The sequence below is a fragment of the Lemur catta genome, chromosome 6 (assembly GCF_020740605.2).
Source record: "Lemur catta isolate mLemCat1 chromosome 6, mLemCat1.pri, whole genome shotgun sequence".
Classification (NCBI taxonomy): Eukaryota; Metazoa; Chordata; class Mammalia; order Primates; family Lemuridae; genus Lemur; species Lemur catta.
Genome location: NC_059133.1, coordinates 31,321,060 through 31,343,652, shown reverse-complemented (window position 1 = coordinate 31,343,652; position 22,593 = coordinate 31,321,060). Strand labels below are relative to the sequence as shown.

Genomic DNA, 22,593 nt, shown 5'->3' with positions numbered 1-22,593 from the left:
TCTAAAATGTTATGATACATTAGTATAAAACATGTTTTATTTAATATCATATTTTAACTTCCCCAAAGTGTAGTGAAACTCAAAACTCCACATATTAACTTACACTTCATTGTAATTATTCAGTTATTCTTCAAAAAGTTTTATTACTCATTGATACTGTGGTTATATGTATATGAAAATACAAAATCAATACTTGAATTTTGAATGTGACAAATTCAATGATCCGGATGGTGCTCTCCAAAGAAATGAAAACTTCAAAATAATTCTCTTTTACTTTTCACCCAGGTACTTGGCTTTATTAGATTATAATCATTTATAGCCATTAATGCATGCAAGTACATTTTGATCAATTTTAACTTGCTTTTTGAAATAATAATTTTACTATGCCTAATTTTAAAATATTTTCCATGCTTAAAAGATCTTACAGTGCTTGAACTTTTCTTACATGATTATAGAATCTGATCACTGAAACATTTCTGTAGTCAACATAGTTAAGAAATATTTTAGGTTTATTCACCTAGTAAAATTATTCCCCTAATATAAATTTTCAGAATTATTAACATAATGTGCTAATTATATCAATTTTCAAACTATACATTCCATTTCAGAAGGAATCAACCTATGTCATACATAGTGAATAATGCTATCTATTTTATACATTGCATATTAAAAACTCATATAATACCACTTTGGAGCATTGTAGGTAAAAATGAACAAACTAAAAAAAAAATTGCCTTGTCACTTTACAGAGTATCAAAACTTCTGTTTATAATGTATCATCTGAATGTTAAAACATAAATAGCTCAGTAAATAACAACTATCCTGAAATATGCAAGCTTCATCCCTCACTTACATGATATTGAATGATAGATTTTAGAGTATATAAGAAAATTATATAGAGTTCATTTCTTAATCTATACTCTAAAAAGCTGAAATAATGCTATTCTCACTATAATTCTAATTAATTGTCAATAAATGATATTATTGTAGACACTATGATCTCAATATGTTTACTAAGTGGCAATTTTAGGCAAGCCACTTTAGCAAAATAGAGTTCTTATTGAATAACAAAATGATTATGAAGAAAATACTACTTGCTTAATTACTGAGTAACTAGTTTACTATAACATCAGCATAATGTAATGGAAAAGTACAGTCTCTGGCATAAATTTGCCTGAATTTGAATCATGACTTAATCATTAAAATGGTAGTAACAGAAGTACCTACCTTGTAGAATTGTTGGGATCAAATGTGTACCATTTAAAACAATATCTGGCACACAGTAAGTGCTTAATAAGTGTCTTTTATAATAACCACCTGCACATAGTTATAAAAGAAGAATCAATTGAACTAAGATATTGAAGTCTCAGGTATCTAGGCACATGGTCTAATTGGTTCAGCTTATAAGAAACCTACTCCTAATAGTTGCTTAACTAAAATAAAATACTTTGCTTAGCCTATTGTTCTATAGAAATCTTTTAACCTTCAAAGTCCTTGGGTCCTAGGTCTCCATAGCTCTGGGTCAGCCACTTAACAGTTTTGGTATCTTGAAAATTCTTTTTCCTTTACCTTTTTCTCTCTCTCAAAACTTGTCACTTTATCAAGCTGAAATATTTCTTTTAGCTTTGCAAACCAAATGTAGAGAGTAGTTAGTTTATAGGCTGCAGATGTAAAACTTGCTTCGAGCCTTTGCACTTTTCTAGATATTTCTCTTTGAATATTGTTATAGTATTGTGGCATGCATTCTTTGAAATTAGATAAACTCGGGTTTAAAATCCCAGTTCCACCATCACTGGGATTTTAAAGTCATATGACCTTGGGTAAATTATTTAGCCTCTAAGGATGAATTTACTACCTGTAAAATGGGGATAATAATGTTTATCTAGTAGAAACTTAGTGAGGAAGAAATGAGTAAAAATATATGTAAAGCATGTGGTATATTACCTAGCATATTGTGAGGGTTTGAAGAACAGTACTTGTTGTTTTCATTGTCTGTTGTTATATGTTTTATGTTCTCATTGCATAATTTCAAAATAACTCCCAAATAGAATTGTCTTCCTTTTCTGTGTGTCAAATAAGACCAGAACCAGCATACTTTTAGTATGCCATCCATCTCAAGCAATATTGTCTTTCCTTAGCAAATTTCCTAAATTTTCTGTCCCTTTCCTTTTAGGCCTTACTGCTTACAACAAGGGGCCAACATAGTTATCTGTTATCTAGATTTCTAAACTATCATATGACTTATAAAGAGATTAAAGAGGTTACATCCTCATTCAAAAATTGCCATTTATAAAATGGATATACCAAGAGATTTCTTTATTTAGATAATATTTAAGCAAAATAGTTGCTTTCACTAAGTGACTTTTGTTTTCTCAATTAATTTCCCCATTTAATACTTAAAGTATGCATTACCATAATCATTTTATTGCTAGAGCAATTTATAGCTTTACAAATTACTTTTAATATTTAATATCTTTTCTTATTTATAATGATCATATTTATTTAGCAGTTAATGTGAATGAGACTCAAGAATTTTACTAATTTGCTTTTCACACAAAAAAAATTAGCAAGGGAAAGCAGCAACTTAAACCCATCTTTTCTTATTTCAAACCCAACAGCATATTACCTTTTATTCCTCCATGGACTGAAATATATAGCTTACTTGGTAAAGGAGTAGAACATAAATTAATATAATTCTTATCATTAATTTGTTGAAGAGCCATTTATTGAATGCTCACTGCTCACTATATACCCGTTAATGATTCCAAGGTGCCTCCTTCTTATCATCTCTGCACTTTCCAGGATGTATTCCATTTTCACAGTTAGTCAGGGATTGAGAATCCGCAATACCTGTGTAATAGTTGATAATCAGCCCCTAGTCAAGTTCTTCTTTGGGTATATCTAAACTTCTCATGAAATGGAAGCCCTTTTAATATAATATTCAATTTTCTGAGTATGGAAAAAAATATTGTTCAGAAGTGAAACAATTAATGTGGCTGAAGTGAGTGAGGAAGGCTTCTTGGAGGCAATGTATGTGATTTGTACCTAGAATGATACTTGGGATTTAAGTAAGGGAAGAAGTGGACGAAAACCACAAAGGCACAGGGTAAAATGGGAATGTATATGTGTAGAATACTGAGGAGTCTTTTGGGACTAGAAATTCCACATACTGAGGTAATGTAAAGTAAAGTTGGATTAAAAAGGAAGCCTACTTTTAGGTAAGTTTGAAGGTAAAGTGGAAGACTTGAACTTTTTGCTAATAATGATAATTAATGAAGACATCTGAAAATAACTTAGAGTTTAGAAAGCTAATATCAGTTGAAGAAAGGTATTCTGAATCTGTTCTAACAGAACATATTGCCTCCAATATATTGATGGAATAATTTTATAGCTTTTATAAAAAATGATTAATTTTCATTATCAAAACTTCAAAACAAAATAGATTCCTAGAAATTGGTGACCAATGTTTTATACAGATTGAGACACTAAAGGTAATAATAGCTAAAGCAAAAGTAGATTCCAAAGATGGCCATTAAGATTTATTCCAAGCAGAATAAGGATATTCCAATAATGCAATTTTAAATTTGTAAATCAAGAAGTATTAGCATGTTGTGTACTCATGTGTATCTATGTGTATATATTTATAGGTGCATTTATATATAAATATCTAATTTGTACATAGCTATACTATATATACATAATATGGATTTATAATTCCATGCTGTGTGAACTCAAGAACTAAATAGTATTGCATATATCTGTGGATTATTATATAAACCACATATAATGATAGTAAGCAATTATATGCTTACAATGTGCAAAGCACAACTACAGGACATTAAGAAAATACAGAGATGAAATGTATGTGTCTAGCATATTCCAAGCACTTAGATTAAGAGAATAAATGAATATATGAGCCATTGTTGCTGTTCTCCTACATCATATATTCATATCACTTTATTTTTCAATGGATATTGTCTTGTACAAAATAACAAAAACATTTTCATTAATATTCTATAGACTTACCTCCAACCGTGTGTAAGATTTAGGCCAATAAATGGTTGCAGATATTAAAGTAAGGTTATCATGTACTATAAATAGCACTCTATGATGGAATTCAGTTGACACGAAGATGGGATTCTGAAGGACTTGGCCTCTACTAGGGAGGAAAGTCTCTCTTGTAAGCCCTTTCAGATTCCACTGGGAACAACAGTGTCATGCTAATGTTTTGTGTTTATTGTTTCTTCTCCCCTAATACCTGTAGAATATCTATTCCAGGAAGGCATAGAATTTAATGAAGTATTCTAGGTACCTAGAACAATTCTCTGGCATATTGTAGGCACTTTTATATACATTGGATGGATAGATGGATGGATAGATAAACAGATGGATGGATGACTGTGGTCATCCTTTAGATGCATGAGAGCTAGGAAAGAGAGTACCTGACATTTTCCTGCTGCATAGAAGAGGAAAGCTACAACAATAAAGAAAAAAGGGGCCGGGCGTGGTGGCTCACGCCTGTAATCCTAGCACTCTGGGAGGCCGAGGTGGGTGGATCCCTCGAGGTCAGGAGTTCGAGACCAACCCGAGCAAGAGTGATACCCCATCTCTACTGAAAATAGAAAGAAAGTATCTGGCCAACTAAATATACAGAAAAAATTAGCCAGGCATGGTGGCGCATGCCTGTAGTCCCAGCTACTCTTGAGCCTGAGGCAGGAGGATTGCTTGAGCCCAGGAGTTTAAGTTGCTGTGAGCTAGGCTGACGCCACGGCACTCACTCTAGCCAGGGCAACAAAGCGACACTCTGTCTCAAAAAAAATAAAATAAAATAAAATAAAATAAAGAAAAAAAGTTAGAAGATAGCTTATTTGGCAGGCATTCAATAGTATTTACCATAGCTTCTAGAGGTATCTGACCTGTCCAATATCCTGGTATTTATAAACATCAAAGAATGTAATCTATCCATATGCTAAGTGTTACACTCCAGGTGAATTTTTCAAACAACCCAATAATAACATGCAAGTTTCCACAGATCTAGCCTATATGAAGCCAATCCTGTCATTTTTTCATTCAAAAATATTTATGGAGTGTTCCTTGATGGGTCTGTGCATTACACAGAAAAGAAAGTGCCAGGCAAGACCACACAATATTTCCAGTTATCATGGAGCTTATGATCTGTATAAATTTATGTGCTATGGTGGTATGGGTTCAATCAGGAGATAAATATCATATGGTAGGTTAAACAGGGAAAGTTTAATGTAAGAATTATTAACTATACTAAAGGAACAGCTACAGAAATATAAGGAAACTCTATATGGTACCCTAAGGCTGAGAGAGAGCACCAAAGGAAGATCAAATTTGGAAGGGGTTCAGACCTCAGTGAACCTCATTGGAGAAGGTATGGTTCAATCACTGGATAGCAGAGAAGTTCTCTGATTTGGCTATGCCAGATCTGGTCTGGAGTTACTAGGCAAATGCTAGGCAACTCTCCAGAGTGCAGGAGGGAGAGCAGATGATTAGCAATCACTAGCATAGGCATGTAGAGAGAGAGGGCCCTGATAAGGGCATAAGTGCACCAGGCTTTGGTTTTCCTGTGGAGAGGATGATGCACAGGTTACTGCTAAGTCTGGAGTTGCATAGAGGTCCTGTATTGGGCCTGTATTTCAGGCAGGCTACATCCAAAGTCTTCAAACCCATAATGCCTACCCTACCCCCACCTATGCCAGAAATTACAAAGCCTTTTCCTGGATTGCTCCTCTAGAATCTTCTACTGAGAAAGCTTAACATGGTCCTAACTTTAATAGAGAAATGCTTAAAGGAATTTTTTTTCATCATAAAATGTACAGTGAAGGGTACATTTGTTGCTAAGAGGCAATAAATTGATAATGGTCATATATACATGCATTAAATTACCACTTTCTGAATATAATAATTTTATATATGTATTTGAATTTTAAATGTATGTATACATCTTTATAAAAAAAGTAATTTGTACTCAATTTTCTTCTCTTTAGAGGAGATTCAGAGCTTGGACCAAATTAAGTCCTATTATTATTTATTCACAGCATTTTAATCTAAAAAAGGTGTTTGAGTGAAATTGTCAAGAAAGTATTGTTCCATCATTCTTTTTCTCTTTCTTCTAAGTTTTATAAGCTATTTCCAGCCTATAAAACCATGTCATTAACTAGGGAAAACTATTAACTAGGGAATGACCAATAAAGTATAATATAGGCCTCATTAAACTGGAATTGTAAGGTACAGAGTGGTAAAGTGTGAATAATATGCTAATTGCATTTTTAACCATGGAGTGTAGTATTGGTAAGAGTATGTGTTTAGAGATTGGACAGTCTAATTTCTAGTCCTTGCTTGCCTCTTCACCAGCTTGTTTGTGATCTTGGTTAAATTGCTTACAACTTCTATGTAAAATTAATAGGGAAATGCAACTTGGCATAGTGGAAAGAAACTTATAGTAGACCAAATTTGAATTTGAATTCCATGTCTCACACATATGATCTCTGTGAACTTGGATAAGGTATTTGAGGTCTGGTTTGCCCATTAAGAGAACACTGTGGTGAGCATTAGATGCAAAAAAGATATATATATATATATATATATATGCACACAAATATATAATATATGTATGTATTTTAGACTCATGTGAGAAGAGGGGGAAAAACCAACAAAAAATATATAAAGGAGATCCAAGAGTCCTTGTAGCTTTCAAATTCCATAATTCTGCACCTAGAACAATAAAATTTTGTATATGATAATTTCCCAAATAAAAAGCAACTGAAGCTATTATTTCTAATGTTTTACAGTATGAAAATAATGCTTGTAACTCAAAATTTTCTCCGTGTCAGAATACTTCTAAATGACTCTGATCTCAAACATCTTTCAAATTGTCTCTAATTACTTTAGCTAAGCACCATCAATTGAGAGTGGAAAAAATAAATATTTTCAAAGTAAAGATCGGAGAATTCCATCATCTGTGAGAAATGATGGCTATTTTATAAAATCTAGTTAAATTTTAAAAAGCTATAAATGATTCTAAAACTCAACACACATACTGAAATAATCTGTTTTAAGAATATTTTACTGTAAATATTGATATTTTAATGTTCTAATATATTTTAAATAAAAAGAGAAAAGATAATTTTCTATTGAGAATCCAGTCAGCATTTCATAGGATGGCATTTGAAGATGATCTTTTGCTTAATCTATAGCTAGATGTTTACGTTTTAGGAGAAAAAATTGCTTGTAAAATGAAAATTAAAGACATTAAAGAGGGAACTAGGCATATACCTACAGGTACAATGTAATTTAATAGTTAGGTTATTTTGAATGTAATTACTGAAGTCTATGAAGTTTTATACAAATGTATAATATTGTTAAGGGAGAAATCAAGGAATAAGATGTTAGTTATCTGCTTTAAGAGAAATTCCAGTTTTTCAGTTTATGAGATTGTGTAAAATGTAGCCTGGGTTTTAAATCTGATTAATTCTCATGCAGAATATTAATTAGAGAAACAGGCCTCCAGTCTCTCTTGAAGAAAGCAGTGTATGTTTGAAAGAGAACTCCAGTATATTAATGGCCCAAAATTAGAAGCAGAAGGATTCTCTTTTTGAAGATAAGATTAATAATACTTTAAATTCACTCTAAATGGTCAGGCACAATGCCTTACGCCTGTAATCCTAGCATTTTAGGAGGCCAAAGTGGGAGGAGCCCTTGAGGCCAGGAGTTCAAGATTAGCCTGAGCAACATAGTGAGACCTCTTTCTAGAAAAAAATAGAAAAATTAGCTGGGCATGGTGGCATGCACCTGTAGTCTCTGGTACTTGGGAGGCTGAGGCAGGAGGATCCCTGGAGCCCAAGAGTTTGAGGTTGCAGTGAGCTATGATAATGCCACTGTACTCTAGACTGGGAGACAGAGCAAGACCCTGTCTCAAAAAAAAAAAAAAAAATCACCCTAATGAATTGTACCTTTGTACCAGTTATTTGTGGCTGTTTTATCCAACAAACATTTATTGAGCACCTAATATTTATTCTATATTGTAGATATAATTTCAAATTTAACTAAATATCTAAATTCTAAACTTCTAAAAAATACAGATCAATCTCTGTACCTTACAATTATACTTAATTACAATTGGTGCAATTTTTAAAAGTAGAGTTTAAAGTTATTTTAAAAAACTAAAAAATTATTTTAATGGCATTTCAAAAAGATAAGTAATATCTCTTATGTGAACTAGCTTGGGTTTCCTTCTCTGAAAGAATTAATAATAAGCTTCATCCAATGGCAGAAACGTGTTAATGAATTGCAGCATTAATTTTTAAGGTTGTAGAGCCCACATCTGTGATCACCAACTGTCTCTTTCCTATTCCTACGGGAAGGAAACTTATTTGGGTGAGAAGGTTGTATATTCTCCAAAGAGACTCTATTAAACTTAAGACATGCAGGGTTCACTGTGGGCCATCCTCCTTAGGAACTTACCTTTAGTAAGTCACAGTTTGAGTAACTATTGTTACTGTCTGTAACAATATTCCAAAATAGACTACACATATGGAGGCCATACGATGCTCTCAAAACTAGGAGCCCCTGATATCCTTTAGGGAATTATAGCTCTGGTAATGGACTGGCACCTGTTATTCAAAACAACCTAAGGAACCTTTTCAACACAAAGAATGTGGAGATATTCACATATTATTGTCCCTTGCCAGCCAGAATCACAACGTTCTTATCATAGTGTCATATAGTTAGGTAGAGAAAACCATGGTTATGTGGTATTTTCATATTACCAAGTTTCTTCCTTGGATTATAAATTTATAATTTTACATAAAATACCAGGCCAGAAAAATGTGGACAAATTGACAGATTACACACACAAACACACACAGAGAACTTTACCTCCTAATTCTTGGCACATTACCATTTATAGCTACAAGAATAAATTACTTTGTTTTAATTTATAAATTAAGCATCGCTGATGCTTTATCAGTAGATTTATCCGCCATTTTATTATGTTATTCGCCAAGCTTTCTGCCACCTGCTAGTAACATATATCTGCTTTGATTTTTCTTTTCCAAGGCTCTAAGACAATTTTGGCAGCTCTGCTACTTCCTACTGGTCCCTTATATGTCATAACTTAAATTTATTTACAAATAAATGATTTTTTCACTGGATGCTAGAAACATTTTACATTTAACTTAATTTTTTACTGCATATAGTGTTGGAAATTGCATAAAAATTATGTTTAATCATGTTCTTCCTTACATATTTTTCAATATAAACTGTAACTATATATGAAAAACAAATTGATTTTTGATTTAGCTGTCCACTAATTAACTAGCGTATTAGTTTTACTTGTACCTAGCCTTTACAAAATCCAGATAGTTATATAATTCTGATGCATTTTCCTCAGACACTATCTGAAAGAAAATGACATGTATTTTGTGTCTATTTTGTGTCTAGTATTCTGTGTCTATTTTTGAAAGGTTCAAAGGAGACACTACTCATTAATGTTATTTCATTAAAGTGTGTGTTCATGTAATAGACCCCAAATAACTCAAGTATAGGTGTATAATTTGAACAACTTCAAAACTTTTGGTAACATCAAGTTTGCAAAGAACTTGAGTAAACAAGCAGCGAGTCAGTGAAATAATAAAGAATAAGAAAGTCTGGAACAATTTTTCCTAAAATAATTCTTTTTTATTTTTTTTTCACTTCAAATAAGTCATGGAAATGAAATAATTCTTAAATTTTAAAAAAGTCATGTTGGAGTTATAAGATAAGATAGGTAGATAAATACATATAGATAGGTAGATAGAGATATGGATATAGATAAAAGTATTTCTCTTCTATTTCCTCACTTATGAAAATTGAAAATATCAATAGCCTTGATTTTCATTGATACCTTTATTCATTTTCTGTTTCATAGGCCTTAATGCCAGGTAATATACAGGTCTTCCCATTCAAAGGCATGCAAAAATAGAAATCCATCTCACATTTGCTTTCCTAATGACTTTCTTTATGGTACTATAATATTAGAGACATGCTTTATTACTGAATATTAAAAAAGATATTGACTTCTTTAAGATAAACTTCACTCAGGTAAAGCCAAGTTTTGATTGTGTTATTATTACTTGGATTTGGGCAAATAATTTATCTGCATTGCCTAAGTTTTCTCCCTTTTAAAGTGTGGGTGGTTTGTTAGGTCTTGACATTTTCTTCCTGAATATTGACAGTTAATTAAACAAACACATTAACACTTCAACCCTTAAAATATTCTAGTAACCAGAATTATATAATGAAAATTAACTACTGTTACACCACAAACACTTTACATGGTTAGTGGACTCATATAGATTAAATTTAAAAGTCTACTTCTTACCAGAGTAGACACACAATAAATAGTTTTGCTCTAATGTCTTTTAATAACTTGTTGCTGACCATTGCAACGATCTGTAACAGTTTAATGAAACAGTAAACAATGATTTCAGGCACAGTTAAATAAAATAGTTATCAGTAACCACTGTATAATATTTATAGATCTAAGATAGTAGCTAGTTTGTTTTTTGTTTTTGTGTTTTTTTTGAGACAGAGTCTCACTCTGCTGCCCAGGCTAGAGTGCCATGGGATCAGCCTAGCTTACAGCAACCTCAAATCCTTGGGCTCAAGTGATCCTCCTGCCTCAGACTTCCAAATAGCTGGGACTACAGGAGTGTGCCCAACTAATTTTTTCTATTTTTAGTGGAAATGGGGTTCCTATTGCTCAGGCTGCTTTTGAACTCCTGAGCTCAAGAGATCCTCCCTTCTTGGCCTCCCAGAGTGCTAGGATTACAGGCATGAGCCACTGCACCAGCCCGACAGTAGCTAGTTTAATAGCAATTGACATTATCCAAAGAAAGACAAATTTCACCTGTACTTACATGAAAGAAATAGCTACATTTATTCTTTGTAAAAAGAAAAAAATTAACCTTTTTGAGGACAGGATCCATGCATGCTATATTGATAATAGGTTAAAGCATCATGTTTCTAACTGTAATATTATAGTTCTTACTTCTTTTCTTTATGATCATTTTCTTTCTTAAATAAAATTTTACTCTGATTTTTATTTTTGTTGTTATAGTTATTTTTTCTTTCAAACCAATTTCTTACACTAGCCAATATGGTGCAAAAATAAATGGGTATGGTCAAATGTGAAATGCATTTGTCAAATGAATAAAACTGAAGTGAAATAATATAATAAATCCTCAGGCCAGTCATGTTTATTGTTGCCAAATGTCTCCCTGCTAAGAACTAATAAGCGTGAAAAGGGATAATGAAAGTTTCCATGAAAACTTTTTGGGAAATCTATCCACAAGTCTTCACTATCTGGAAATGTGGAAATAAGTATTTGTTTTATACCAGTTCCATATGAAAACTGTAAAAATGAAAATAAGAAAGTAGAGTCAAATACAAAGCAACTACAATATGATAGTTACTAATATTATTTGGCTCACGGAAGAAAATTGACAGGAAATTTCCATTGAAAGGGATAGAAGAATGCCTGCCATGTAATAGACACTAAACAAATACGTGTTGAATAAATGTGTGAATAAAAGGAAAATTTTAATTTTTTTAAATTTCAGTATATTACTGGCGTACACATGTTTTGGTTACATAATTTGTTGTACAGTTTGAATCAAAGTTATAAGTGTACCCAAAGTTATAAGTGTACCCAGTTAGTGTGCATTGTACCTGTTCAGTGTGAATTTACTCATCCCCTCCTCCACCCTCCCACTTACTTGATTTCCCTTGACTTTTACTTCCATATGCACATAAGTGTTGCTTGATTATTTCCCATTTAGTATTGAATACATATGGTGTTTGTTTTTCCATTTTTGTGATGCTTCACTTAGAAGGATGGTCTCCATCTCCATCCAGGTTGTTACAAAAGATACTAGATCATCTTTTTTTATGGCTGAGTAGTGCTCCATGGTGTACATGTACCACATTTTATTAATCCACTCATGTATTGATGGGCACTTGGGTTGTTTCCACATGTTTGCGAATTGTGGTGCTATGAACATTTGAGTGCAAGTGTCTTTTTTATAAAATGTCTTTTTTTCCTTTGGGTAAATACTTAGTAGTGGGATTGCGGATCAAATGGTAGTTCTACTTTTAGTACCTTAAGGTATCCCCATACTACTTTCCATAGAGGCTGTACTAGTTTGCAGTTCTACCCACAGTGTATGTGTGTTCAAAAGCACTTTTTTTTTTTTTGAGACAGAGCCTTGCTCTGTCACCCTGGTATCAGCATAGCTCACTGTAACCTCAAATTCTTGGGCTCAAGTTATCCTTCTGCCTCAGTTTCCCAAGTAGCTGGGACTACAGGCATGCACCACCACACCCAGATAATTTTTTCTATTTTTAGTAGAGACAGGGTCTCCCTCCTGCTCAAGCTGATCTCGAACTCCTGCTCAAGTGATCCTCCTGCCTCAGCCTCCCAGAGTGCTAGGATTACAGGTATGAGCATCTGTGCCCAGCCTAAAAGGAAGATTTTAAATTAGAGGTTTCAAAGAATCCAAGTGATCTTGAAAATCTAATTTGGGTTTTAAATGTTTACATTCTAAAGGAAACTGCTTAATAATAAGCATTTGGAATTTACTTAAAATGCATATTTTGCTAAAAATTTACTGTGGCAAAATTAACATGGGAAAATTAGGGGTGAGAAGATAATTAGGAGCTGAAATATAGTGTGTTATATAAGAACTAATTCGTTTCAAAGGAGCACACATACCAATCAAGGGCAAAAAATGCTCTCAATGATTAGCATTATGTATGTATGCCATTATTCTTTAATTACAAATATCTGTAGACACTTAGTTGTAAATACAATGAAATTGAATAGAGTCCTAAAGAGGACATTAAAAAAAATGATTGGAAAGTTTGGGAACAGACTCTTCCTAAATTGATAAGAGAAATGGGACTTACATGACCTGATGATTTTCAGAATTCCTTTTAGAGCAAATTGTGTGCAATAGAGAATGAGAGATCTAGGTAGCTTATAGGTTGTTAAATTTCCCTCTTAACTGCTTATTGAGTTAAACTTTTGATTGTCTAGTCAACTTAGAAGTTTACCTACCCAATAGGTATCAACTATTTCAGTGGGAATCGAGAAAACAATAACTTAGCATCATATGAAATACTTATCAATGGACAAAAAGGTTTCTGTTAACTTAAATAAAGGTCACATGAGAGAAGGCCAATCTAGTTCTGAAACAAATCACAAACCTATTTAGGTTTTATCACCGAAAACAACTCAATCAGATTTAAAAAAAAAAAGAAAAAAAAAAGGAAAACAATGTAGAGCAATATTAATATAAGAACCACAGAATTTAGAGGAGAAAGACAGTATTTTTTTGCACCAGAATTTTAGTGACACATTGGAAACATCCTTGTCTGTGCAAACACAGCCACAGGTATCTTTAACAAGAATCAATGCAGTAGTGTGATAAAAATAAAACCTGAGAAAACAGTGCATATAATAAGGCAGCCTCAAAGATTCAAATCAGACATGCCTGGTAGCTATTATAAAAGGTCAATAAACAGGCAAAATACATAAGTAAAAATCTATACATTTATCAAAATAAGATTCCCCACCCTTTATGATATATATTAGCTTTTATGATCGTTGCAAATTAATTTTTCCAAATAAACATAGACAAAAATTTGTGTTACATATATGTTGATTTTTTTAAAAGTATCTTGATTATTAACAACTATAACAAATAATGTGGATCTTTTTGTGACTATCAAATGTGCTAAACTAACTGACTTTCTAACATAAACCATCTCTTGAATATTGAGTAAGACTGTGTCATTGTTCAACTGGGATTTTGAGAAACAGAAATTTTATTAATTTTTTTAACTTACAGAAAAATTTTTATTCACTGAAAAAGCTTGAAAACAACCTCAAAAACAAGCAAAATCACCATATTACATTGAGGAAATCCAAATATGGTATAAATAACCTGTTTGATATTTACTTATTTATATTCTCAATATTAGACTTTGAATTATCTACCTGAAGTTCACTATAATGATGATTATAATTCAAGGTTGTACATAGCAATAACCTTAAAAAGCAACTGTTATTTGAACGTTGTAATATCTACTTCAACCTCAAACTTGCCCAATGCAACTCATTCACAGCACTTAAATTGATATAAATGCTTTGCTGCTAAAAATTTGTTCTGGTCACTTTTATTAAGATGTTGAATTTTTTTCCTCCATGCTTGACTTACACTGTATCTGCTGTTAAGTAATAAAATATGGGAAGGACTTTGAAATAGTTTCTATATCCAGACACATAGTGTTGGGTATATCAATGAAAATCCAATGACGTATTACGATATACATCATGAGATTTCTATTTTGACCTGTTTAACAGTTTTTTTTAACATACCAGGAGAGTCATTCAAAGCATTTTGCATATTAAATTACTTATCAAAACACAGCATATATAGACCTTGACATTTGTTAAAGAACCAAGGATTTAACAAGGGAAAAAAATTTTTTTAAGGACCAGAACAAATCTTTAGCAGAACACAGATTATGGAGCAAAGAAGTGACTTCTTGGAAAATAGGGCATATTCATCAAGACTTAGTTTCAGCACATATACTGATTGGTTGATTTCTGTGCTCACCTGCAAATATGCAGCAGATTGTTGTTAAAAATAAATAAAATCTATAACAACGTGGCAGAAAGAGAAAACACTGTCAAAGTTCCTTTAGTCATAATTTTTTTTGTTCTAGGAGCCCATCAGTAGGTTTAGCTCTAATATCAATTTTTGAGGCAAGACTATCTTGCTATTTTTATTTTCATGAGGGTAAGTAATTTTAGAATGATTATACATTGACTGTTTTAAATTGCTTCTTTATTTTCTTTTTTCATTTCTAGAGTAATTACAGGACAAAGTAATGACTTTGCAATGAACGCCAGTATGTGATTCCTTTAGAGATGTGTTTTACTCCTCGATTTATTTTCTATATACTTAGTGATTTGAGAATTTATGTAACAAAAAATCTCTCACTAAATGCAATGAGAGAATAAGCTATATTGATCACTACTCTAATTGTGTATTTATACATAGAATAACTATAAAACTCAAGCTTTTAATCACACCTAAAATATTGCTTTGAAAAAATCACTATATATTCACTTAAGTGTTTATTTTACAGACTAATTTTCTACAGCATTTTCATTCTGCTGAAAATATACTTTAAAATTGCTATAAAGCTGTCTTGTAATATCACACAATATGCTTTTAAAATTATTTTTAATTATTATTTGCTAAAGGAATTACACTAAACAATTACAAAAACTGTTTTTAAAAAATATAGGGTTATATTGTAGATAAGTGCAAAAAGATTTAAAATTCATCAGCAGCTTCAAAATAACAAAGACAACAGAACAGTATTTTAGAGAAAAAAATTATACCATATGGTACATTTCTAGTCAATATAAAAATCCTTTAGAATGTAGAAACACTGTTAAGAATGACAGTTTGGTCTGAACAAATTTATGCTTTAATGCAATTGATTATGTTTCATTTTGAAATAATTATTTTAGAAGTATATAAAATCTATAAATACTTCAATACTTTGTATAAAAAGTTTTACCCTTCTTATATGTTACCTTTTATCTTTGGTAAAAAGCTTATATTGAGAATAAAGCCCTTAATACATCATTACACTAAAATAGTTTCATCGAAAATATTATTAACCAATAAGGAACTATGTTGTTGAATTTAATTTTAAAATACATATTTCTACTTATTTCCTTGAATAATGCTTGGAAGGGACTTGATTTAGCTTCCTTTTTTGTAACAAAATATTTTTTAGTCATTTTGAAAATCTGCATATTCTTTTATTAATCTTTATTTTTTATCTAAAATCTATCTGAATTGTAAACATGTCCTCAGTAACTCTTCATTTCTCAGACACCCTGCTCTCCTACACCAACTCTTGGCCCCAGCCTTCTGCCTATACAATGTGTTCTCATAAATACATACTTGTTATCAAGAAATAGTTTATTCATCAAAAAATTTTTACTGCTGGGGCTAGGTGATGGTTTAATATTACTGTTACTGTTTTTTTAAATGGACCAAAGTTGACATTCCATTCTAATATTTGGGGAAAAATATTAAACTAGATCTTTCCGATATATAAATAGTGTAAGTAGAAGAGGGATAAATTTGTAGACACTTTCTTAATGCTTTTTAGACCACTAATTTGTCATTTAGGAAATTCTTGCTTTTATGCTTAGTAACATTCGTTTTGCTTGAAAGAGTTGCAGTTTCTCAAAGGACTGCTGACTGACTTACAGGAAGTAGTTTAACACAGGATAAATCTGGCTCACATTGGAAGTCAACTTCAGTTGGCATCTCTCTTGGTTGTTAATCTCTACTGAGATTGCCTTCAGGAGTGCCAGCTGTGAAGGTCTCAAAACTCCTGAGCTATGTTCTGTCTCTAACTCCACTGCAGACCTGTGCCTTTAGCCATAGGTATTAGCCTCTTTGGACCCAGTATACCCTTTCCTAAAACAATAGCTTTTAACTTTTTTCGTGCTTTTTAGTACTGTTCTCTTTGTAAAGGTAAAATATGCTCCCTTTTTGGAGGTTCACTAACTCCTTTGAATTCATTTTCCTAATCACAGTTCTAAAATTAAAAACCAAAATGCAATACTCTGTTTTTAAAGAGTTTTTAAATATAAAATGGACTTTTACAATCAATATTCACCATCAAGTTGAACCAAATTTGAAATTACAGACCAAATTCCACAAATGGTCTAATGTTTGATAACTGTTCTATTTGCGCATATATCTTTTACATATTTAAAATTCTAGTTGGAAAAGTATTAATCTAAAAAAATAGCTTTTTCTCCTTAAATTTATTTAAGCACAAAAGCATTACAATGGAGAATCATGTGGCTTGAACCTTTGCCTCAAGCCTGTGCTGAAGAAGACCTGGAATGCCTCACTCTGCTGCTTTTCAAACCCTTTCCTCACAAATAGAGCCCTGTGCTCTTGTTTAATCCTCAGGAGATTTAAAGCAGATGATCATAATTCTTTAATAGTATTCTTAATATGGCATCTTGGGGTCTTGCCGAGTAAAACATTCCTAATCTACTACCCATTCTTATGACTATTACTTGTTTTTAACCTTTAACAGCTTTTGTTATTTTTCTATGGATAATTTCTAACTTTTTGAACATAAATAATTCATTCCATTTGATAGCACCTGTGTACAAAGCATTTTCACAGCTCTTTCTGCCACTGCAATATAATCATAAAGGCAGTCTTTACAATGACTCTGAAATGGGTGTGTTATTTCTCTCATTTATGAAATTAAGGCTCAGAAAGGTTGTGACCTGTTCAGAGTCACAAAGCTATATTTCATGCAGCCAGAAAAAAATCCAGGAATATTTTAAGATTTTAGATCAAATACTTTCCATTTTACCAAGAATTCCTTTTTCTGAAGAAGACCTTATATTCAATAGGACTAAGACAAATTTTAACATATGCTTTATTTATAAAAATATAAAACAATAATAAAAATTTAAACTACTTATCAATATAAACAAATATAAATATCTAAAAACTTCTTAGTCTTAAAACTTTCATGGTCTTAAAATACCAAGGACATCTTAATCTGTAGATAGAAGGAAACTATTACTGTGATTTAATTTTTTTAGTCAGTTTCTTTTACTCAGCATAACACAATTTATACGAATCTTTAATTATACATTATTGCTTTGCAAACAAAAATAAACTCAACAAATATATTTTTGTTAAACTTGTTCATAGAATTTAGAAATGCATGTTGTTGACTTAAATATATTTCTTAATTTAAAATATAATTTTACTTGTATCATATTAAGTAAAAGTGTATATTTAATATCACTGTCTAGGTTGTTCAATTAAGGGAATACTTGCACCAATGATAACAAATACAAGACCTTCTAAAAAAGAACGTATATCATTCCGTGACAATCCTGTACAACTCAGTGGTGGATGGGGAAGTGGCAAAAAGAAGGTGAAAACTTCCAATTAATCCTTCAAGCTTCAGCATTCAAAATATATAGCAAATAGTTTGTTTTCAAGAAGGCTGGATATCTGGTTATGTTACCAACTGGATACAAGGTTTTTGAGTGCTGTATTTAATTTGTTTTATTACACATAATTTACAATTTTTATTTTCTTATGAATTTATTTCCCATCTGTAAAGGAGAGTTTTGGAGTTCTTCCTATGTTCATGTGGACTAACCTCCAGAAAATTACTTCTTGAAATATTGTAATGAAATTTTCATATTTAGTTTCTTCTTTAGTTTAAATTTTTGTGACACAGGTATTCATGATGGCTTTAGTTACCAATAATAAATTTTACTACTATACATATATGTAAGGAAATGTAACTATGTTTTATTGACACTGTTTAATGTAGTATTAATGAGTAATTAATATATTAATATGCTTTATTCTGCCATATTATAACTGGGAATTTCAAAGATAAATTAATACATGAAATAATTCAAAATAAACAATAAAAATGGTCTTTTTAAAATTTTAAATAATCTTAAATTCATTAGAGTTATGATAAAAATACATATTCAGTTTAAATTAAAATGAAATATAAATTTAAATAATTATCAATCTGATGAATTGGATTTTTTTCTGTATTTTTTCATTTGGATGTATATTACCTTTATCATTTATAAAGTTAGATGCTAATACTGGTTCATTAACATTATTCTACTGACTCAAAAATACTCTTATCATTTTAATTTTTTTATGTTGCTTTAATTATCATTTAAAAAATCTTTTCAAAGCTTAAACTTATTTTGTAATATTAATACATTTTCTAAAATTACAGACCAGTTTTATTAAAGTCTTACTATTGTGTGATTAATGTTCTGTTATATATTAGTAAATGCAATGTGCAAAATGCTGCATTTACACTTAATGCTCATGGGTCTATTACACTCTTGAGTCCAGAACTATTTTCACAAAGCTAACTTCGTAGTTCTCCAGTGACTTTCCATAGCTGTGTTGCTGCGTAATAGGATCCAGTGAACATTAGTTTTTTCCTATTGTTTTTCCTACTTTTTATTAAAATATGTCATCTAGAAACGACCAGATTTAGAGATACATTATTAATTTGTATCCCCCATCTACTTTTAGATCCCTATTGCATTTCTAACCTGTAAATCTCTTTTAACTTGAGATAGAAATGTTAATGAGCCTTGAGCTGTCAATCAATAAGGAAAACATAGATTCATATGTTGTGGCCTAGAAAAATTCAGCTCCATGTGTAGTTGCTTTATGAACATACTATGTAAACCTTTCACTAACAGCATCCACAAACCAACATAATGTAATGATGGAAAATATTTTATCTCAGCTTATTGTGAACCCTGCAGGAGAAAACCACATTAAAGCTCATATTGATGGGGTTTTATGGTTCATATACTGAAATCAATGAAGTGGAAAGGCTGGTATGAGAAGTGAGATGCTTATGAGTACACTGATTTAGTACCTAAAAATAATTTTAATCTGTGGTTTCTTTACTCTGTAATCTGTGTAATTGTTTCATAATATTAACTTTGAGGAAGATGATTGGTGCTGATGCCCCTAAATTTGTAAATGGATTGATACGTATGTCAATAAAATAGTTTCCTAATTATGCTGTCAAACTGGAAGTTCTTTATAGTATTTTTTATTGTGTCCAGCCTTAGTATGATTATTTTAAAAATCTTTCAATGGTCAAATTGTATCATTTTCTAATACTAATTTATTTGTATTTATGAAAATAGAAAATGTAAATTGACATTTTTACCATTGAAAAGGACATGCAAGAAATCAAACCAAGAGATATGCTTTCTCCTGTTTTCTTGAGGAGACATTTTGGCATATAATTGTCTTTAAGATTCGGTAAAGTAAAAGTATGAGCCTGTCTCATCACTTGGCACTGAATTTTGGATTGACAACAGTGGACCTAGGCAATGCTACTATTCAAATACATTATTTTTTGTCCTTTCCTGTGCCCTATGTCCTACCCGCCAAAAGCCTCCCAATTCAATTCTCACTTTCCTGACTGTATCTCACCCCTGTATTATAACGAACAATCATTATCAGCAACTTCTAGCTACCAAAAATGGTAAAATGAGTCACTAATCACAAAAAGCCTGGTAAAAGTTCTAGGCAGGGTATTTGGAAGATTCCAAAATGTTTTGATATGAAAGTCAACTATATTGGGTTACAGAGACAACCCCTTTCCAATGTTCACTCCACTAACAATATCTTTGTGCACTGAGTACATTATAAGAGATCTTACTAGGTGTTTTGGGAAGCATTCCAAATCATTACTAGGTATGGATCTTAATTTCTTATTGTGTTCATAAGTTAGCTGGAGGTACAGCGCTCCCATTTTAAAAAAGAAAAAAAATCAAAATGGTATAACAAATGTCAAAGCATTGTCATAGGCACTTCTCTGCCTTCCATGCAAAAGAGAAAATACACCTACATTCTCAGAAATTAGTTTTGAGTTTTTCTTTTTTGAAGAAAACAAGTGAGAGTGTATTTTAACTAGAAAGAATATGTTGGAAGGCACAAACATGGATAAGAGGTTTTTGAAATTTAAATTGCAAATGAATATTAGTAATAAATAGTAATCTTTTAAGAGATCACATGTACCTTATAAAGATATACAACTATTATGTATTAACAATAATTAAAAATTTAAAATATCTTAAAATATAAGAGATTTTTGTCTACTTTAAATCTTCACATCATCGACATAACATGCTTTTGTTCTTTTATTTCTTGACTATGCTCCTTAGTTATTACATTGGTCATTGTCATGATTTTGTCTTTATTCATAATTTGCTCCTAATCTGGGTAGTATCAATGCAAAATTCAGACTTATAAAAATAAACATTTAGGATATATTTTGATTATATTTTACTGGTTGTATGCTATAATAAAATTAGTTGTAATAAGTTTCTTAGAAAAAGAAACACTTTTGCTTACTCTTTTGAAAAAAATTAGTCATTCACATAATAAAGTGAATAAAGTTTTCTTTTACTATTATGTTTCCTGTGTTGTCATATTTCCAACCAAATGCATTTTCTATCATCTTTAAAGACATCATCTTTAAATGATGATATCTTTAAATTATTCATTATTATTTACTTTGATAATTATTCATCATCTAGATTTATGGTTTTTTTTGACTGTACTGAGGGGAAAATGAGTTATATGATGAATACATTTTAATTCAGGGGAAGAAGACCCCTAAGTATCCTATAGAATAGCAGTTGTTAAGGCTAATTTCTAACTAATCACTAATGTGAGATGTAATTGTACTGCCCATTTCAATATACAATTAAATCTATTATCTACATGATATTTTTGCTTACCTAGATGGAGTTCGTTTTTGTCACAATTGATTGTGAGATTCAGAGAAAGGCCCTTTCTGAGTAGATAAAGAACTATAATCTAGATCTGTGCTGTGCAATACATTAGCCACTAGACAATTGTGATTATAGAGTACTTTAAATATGATTAATCTCAGTAATCTCAGTTGAGATATAGTGTAAGTGTAAAATTCATGCCAGATTTCAAAGATTTAGTATAAAACAGAATGTAAAATTGTCCAATAATTTTATATTGATTGCATTAAAATAATAGTCATTTCTTTTCATTTTTTTAAATGTGAGTCTAGAAAATTTTAAATTATATATATGGTTGACATTGTATTTCTATTGGATATCACTGATCTTGAGGCTGCTGTGTGAAATTATGTAGGCAGGGTGTTTTGATGCAGGAAATAATTGGTAAGAGAGATAGAGACTACAGAAAACAGTGCACAAATCCTAGGTTATAAAAAAATGGAATTTAGATTCTGTTGAACATAATGAATATTATGAAATAAAAAGGAGAGGTAACCTACATTATGGTTCTAGACTTTGAGATGGCATAATTTGATTTAACTCTCCATTTCCTGTATACATTTGTTTTTATTTGGTTTAACCAAAGATCATCTTACAAAATCAGGTTGCAATCCTTTATGTTACTGGTGGTGAGAAATAGGATTAGCATCTACCTTGTAAGTTATATCAAGCTTTAGCATAGGTATAGTTATTAATTTTTCCAATGCATGATTTGAACTGTGATATAGATGAATTCTTATGGGAGCCATATTTGGCATCTTATGGTATCATGAATCCAGTTTTAATCTAAGACACAAAACATAAAAGCCAATAACAGTTATATAAACAAATATATTTGAAAGATAACATAGTGTCTTTATAACTTCCAAAAAAGCATATGATAGACACATGCTTTTTGTGGTATCTCCTGACAACAATTTACCCTTCCCTTTCAAATGTGCAATTCATCTACTACATGTAGGAGCCAGAACTTTACCCAAACCAAAAATTAAAATGAAAATTTTCATGTGACTTCTCATTTATAACTCATATCCCTACCAGCACTTTAGGGCAAGGGAGCAAATAAGTTTCAATAAGCCCTCTCTAGTAGATCTGGAATG

At 31.3% G+C, this 22,593-nt stretch overlaps 1 protein-coding gene across 1 annotated transcript in view; it reads left to right on the top strand.

Annotated features, from left to right (window-relative positions):
• Nucleotides 1-18,521, top strand: part of LRRIQ1 (leucine rich repeats and IQ motif containing 1) — a 175,616-nt gene extending 157,095 nt beyond the window's left edge. The window contains exon 27 of the mRNA XM_045553288.1: nucleotides 17,954-18,521. Within this exon, the coding sequence (XP_045409244.1) occupies nucleotides 17,954-18,096 (143 nt within the window). The 3' untranslated portion in view covers nucleotides 18,097-18,521. The remainder of the gene's footprint in view (nucleotides 1-17,953) is intronic.
• Nucleotides 18,522-22,593: the final 4,072 nt, after the last annotated feature.